We start from the raw sequence: 3,444 nt of genomic DNA, 5'->3' as shown, positions 1-3,444 counted from the left end.
ATGTTACTTGAGAGACACACACGAGAAGTCATGTTTTTTTTTGTGTTGTTGAGAAAGTGAGTTTTTTTCTGAGAAGAGATTTCTTTTGGGTAATTTTTTGTGATTTTTCGTGTGAATGTTTAAATAAATTGTTTGGTACAACTCACGTCTTATTTCTGGTTGTTGTGACACAACAGCATAATGTGCGCAGAAGTCTGAATAATTAAGACCCCTTTTTTTGCTAAGTAGTCTGCATTTTCATTACCCGTAACCCCGCAATGGGCAGGAACCCACTGGAGAACAATGGTTTTCTTAAGAGAAGCTAGGTTTACAAGTTGGAGGTAGCAATCCAAATTGTCTCGAGTTAAGGGATTATTTAAGGATGCAGTGGCAAGCAAAGCAGCTCTTGAGTCACATAGGACAACAGCTTTTACAAAAAGATCGATATGACACTGTAACTGGACTAAAGCTATCTCTCCATCAAAAGCAGATCCCTGTCTCACGGGGGCATAAAAGGAAGAAGCCTCGGAGAAAACTCCGTCATCGCGGAATATACAGACTCTGAAAATAAACAATTTGAATTACAATTAGAAGACCACAAACTGTCACATTTGTTAAGGAAGTTGCGAATGCTGGAAGGTATACCTCAAAAAAAAAAAAAATCACACTGAATAACTTTCGTTGTAGTGGTCGAATTTTCACGAAATAATAGTCAATCTTAATGGTTCCTGGGTGTGAACTCAAATGTGCTAATTAATTAGTGCTAACTATTAATTAACCCTTTAATGGGCACTTTATTTCTAGCAAAGGTAAATTACAGTATTTTTGGAATTGTTTTAAGAACAGTAACTGATATATATATAAAAAAACTCATTTAGTTTATAAAAATGCCATTTTTTTGGTAGTTAATATATTTAACATGACCTATTAGGAACTTACTGACTTTTATTTTTCTTTATTTACAAAATAAATTCCTTAAATGCTACAAACTTCATAAGGAATTGTGTATTTTATAACTTTTATACGTTTTTTAAAAGTGACAAATGGTTACCAATTTTATTCAAACTCACTTCAAGAAAGCTGAAGTTATTGAAAAATGGAAACTTGAATTAAAAGTGGTAAAACGTGGTGGATACTTACCACTGCCTTAAAAAGGGTTAAGTTACGAAATCAGACACAAAAACGTACTTTCTCTGAATAAACATATATTTTCTTTTTTACATATTTCGAATCTTGACACTTGAAAAAATGGGTCCTAAATTGGTTCGCAATAAGGATTTATATAACTGCCGAAGGTTTGTAACTAATAACAACCATTAAGAAACTGAATGAATGACAAGACGGGAAAACATAATGCTTCTCGTTGCTAAGCAACCCAAAGAAATTTTCGGGTTGTTGTCTGAGCAAAGAGAACAGATTTTTTATCTCCTTTGAAAAGGAAATTTAAATCGATTGATAAATTATTTTTAATTTTAAAAGAATTTTAGAATCTTACGGTTGAACTTTTTATCTGACATTATTTTTTTTAAAGCTGTTTCAACGTCATTTCCAAATTTTCATAAATTTATGAAGAGTTGTAGGGCTAATTGCCTTTACACCTCACTTCGAGTCTCTTGGGTGATCAAGCAAAGGAGGACCTGAAAAAAGATAGCGATTGTGATGCATAATCATAAGATTTTATAAAATTCACGCCTTTTTTTTCAATAAAACTGTATAACTTAGTAAATGTTATATGGCATTTTGATATATATGTTACGGCCAAACTCCGAAGTCCTGCCACTTCGCGAATTGGCCATACCTCTCGGCCAAAGTGCGAAATAATTGAAACGATCAGTGAATATTCTACTTTGGCCGGCCATTTCGCGAAGTGGCCACGATGTTCCGGCCAAAACGCGATGTGCTCATTCAAGAATGCCCGGTAGGCGGCGCATCTGCAATTCCGGAGGGAATGTGCCACGTGGCGACATTTGTCTGCTGCTTCTCGATTCTTCCACAGCAATTTCACTGTGAGTTGAGTGCTGTTTTCCTCGTATTTTTATAGTATTCTATATCGTTTTTTCATAGGCTGCCCCATGGCTACTTCTGAGGGGACTAATACGCAGGGCGATGTCAGTGAAGTAGCACTTGATATTAAAACAAGGTTCTCTGACACCCTGCACACGTTGCTGCAACAAAAAGCAGATAATGGCGGGATCCTCACCAGAGACAAATACCGCACTTTTGTAGAAGACGTAAAGCAGAAAAAACAAAGCGTTGATTATCGTCGACTGAGAAAATATGATGTTATTGAAGTTAACGGCATAGATTTATCGTGCCAGTAACAGGAGATAATTGTGTTATCTTGTATTATGCACACACAGAAGAACTATTCGATATACTGCTCGACACCCACTTGAAAATTGGATAAAGAGGTCGCAAAAAGATGGAAAAGGAGCTAAAAACTAAGTAAACAAATGGAACGAAAGAAGTGATTACATTATATCTACGCTTATGCAAGCCATGCCAAACCAAACTATCCAATCCTAAGAAAGGTCTACTTTCCAAACCTTTCACATATGTAAAGAATTAAATTCCAGATGCCTGGTGGATCTCATTGATATGCAGACGAACCCTGATGGAGATCACAAGTTTATACTCAATTACCAGGATCATTTAACCAAGTTTATATTATTACGACTTCTGAAAAGTCAAAGAGCAGAAGAAGTTGCTTACCAGTTACTTGATATCATCACCACCATAGGTGCTCCAATCAGATAATGGAGAGAATTTGTAAACCAAGTTATAAATGAACTGAAAAACATGTGGCCGGAATTGAAGCTTGTTCACGGGAAACTGAGGCATAGCCAAAGCCAAGGTTCCATCGAACGTGCCAACCAGGGTGTTCAGAATATGATGATGACATGGATGCAGACAAATGAATCAACACATTGGGCTCAGAATCTGGTGCTTTTGATTGACATCGATAGCCAACTGAACTGAGAGTAGGTTGTGCTCAATCAAGCTCCGACGATTCAGAATCATGCCTTATCATCGAACTGCCAGCGACGGGAAGGTTTCACCTCCCGGCCGTAGTCAAGACTCCTCACCTAATATATCAGCTTCCTTAGATGTTGCAATGGACGACGCCACTAAGATGTGCGAAGATCTCAGGGCGAGACTTCGACGCTACGATGTGAATTATTTCCTGGACTTAATGGCCAAGAATGATCCCACCCCGACTCCCAAGAAGGACTTAGCAACTTCGCCAGCGCCTGTGCCCGCTCCCGAGCCCAGCGCCCCCGAAACATCTGAGACTGAAGAGCCTGTGCCCGTTCCCGAGCCCAGCGTTCCTGAAACAACAGAACCTGATGAGGAGGCCTCGGCATCCGAAACAGCGTTCCCAGATATTCCCTCCACTAAGCCTTCAGCCAAGAAGAGAAGGAATAAAAAGAAGACAAAAGCAGCCAAGAAAATCAAAGCCTCTCC

General features: G+C 38.6%; 1 protein-coding gene across 1 annotated transcript; it reads right to left on the bottom strand.

Annotated features, from left to right (window-relative positions):
- Nucleotides 1-244: 244 nt before the first annotated feature.
- On the bottom strand, nucleotides 245-1,644 carry LOC122273720 (uncharacterized; the record flags this gene model as incomplete). Its single annotated transcript, XM_071176982.1, has 2 exons — nucleotides 1,583-1,644; nucleotides 245-540 (listed from the first exon to the last, which is right to left on the bottom strand). Coding segments are annotated over exons 1-2 (358 nt in total), but the record flags the coding sequence as incomplete, so codon positions are not given.
- Between the last annotated feature and the right edge of the window lie 1,800 nt (nucleotides 1,645-3,444).

The sequence above is a fragment of the Parasteatoda tepidariorum genome, unplaced genomic scaffold (assembly GCF_043381705.1).
Source record: "Parasteatoda tepidariorum isolate YZ-2023 unplaced genomic scaffold, CAS_Ptep_4.0 HiC_scaffold_7341, whole genome shotgun sequence".
NCBI lineage: Eukaryota > Metazoa > Arthropoda > Arachnida > Araneae > Theridiidae > Parasteatoda > Parasteatoda tepidariorum.
The sequence above is the reverse complement of the archived record's forward strand: the minus strand, read 5'-3'. Positions and strand labels throughout refer to the sequence as shown.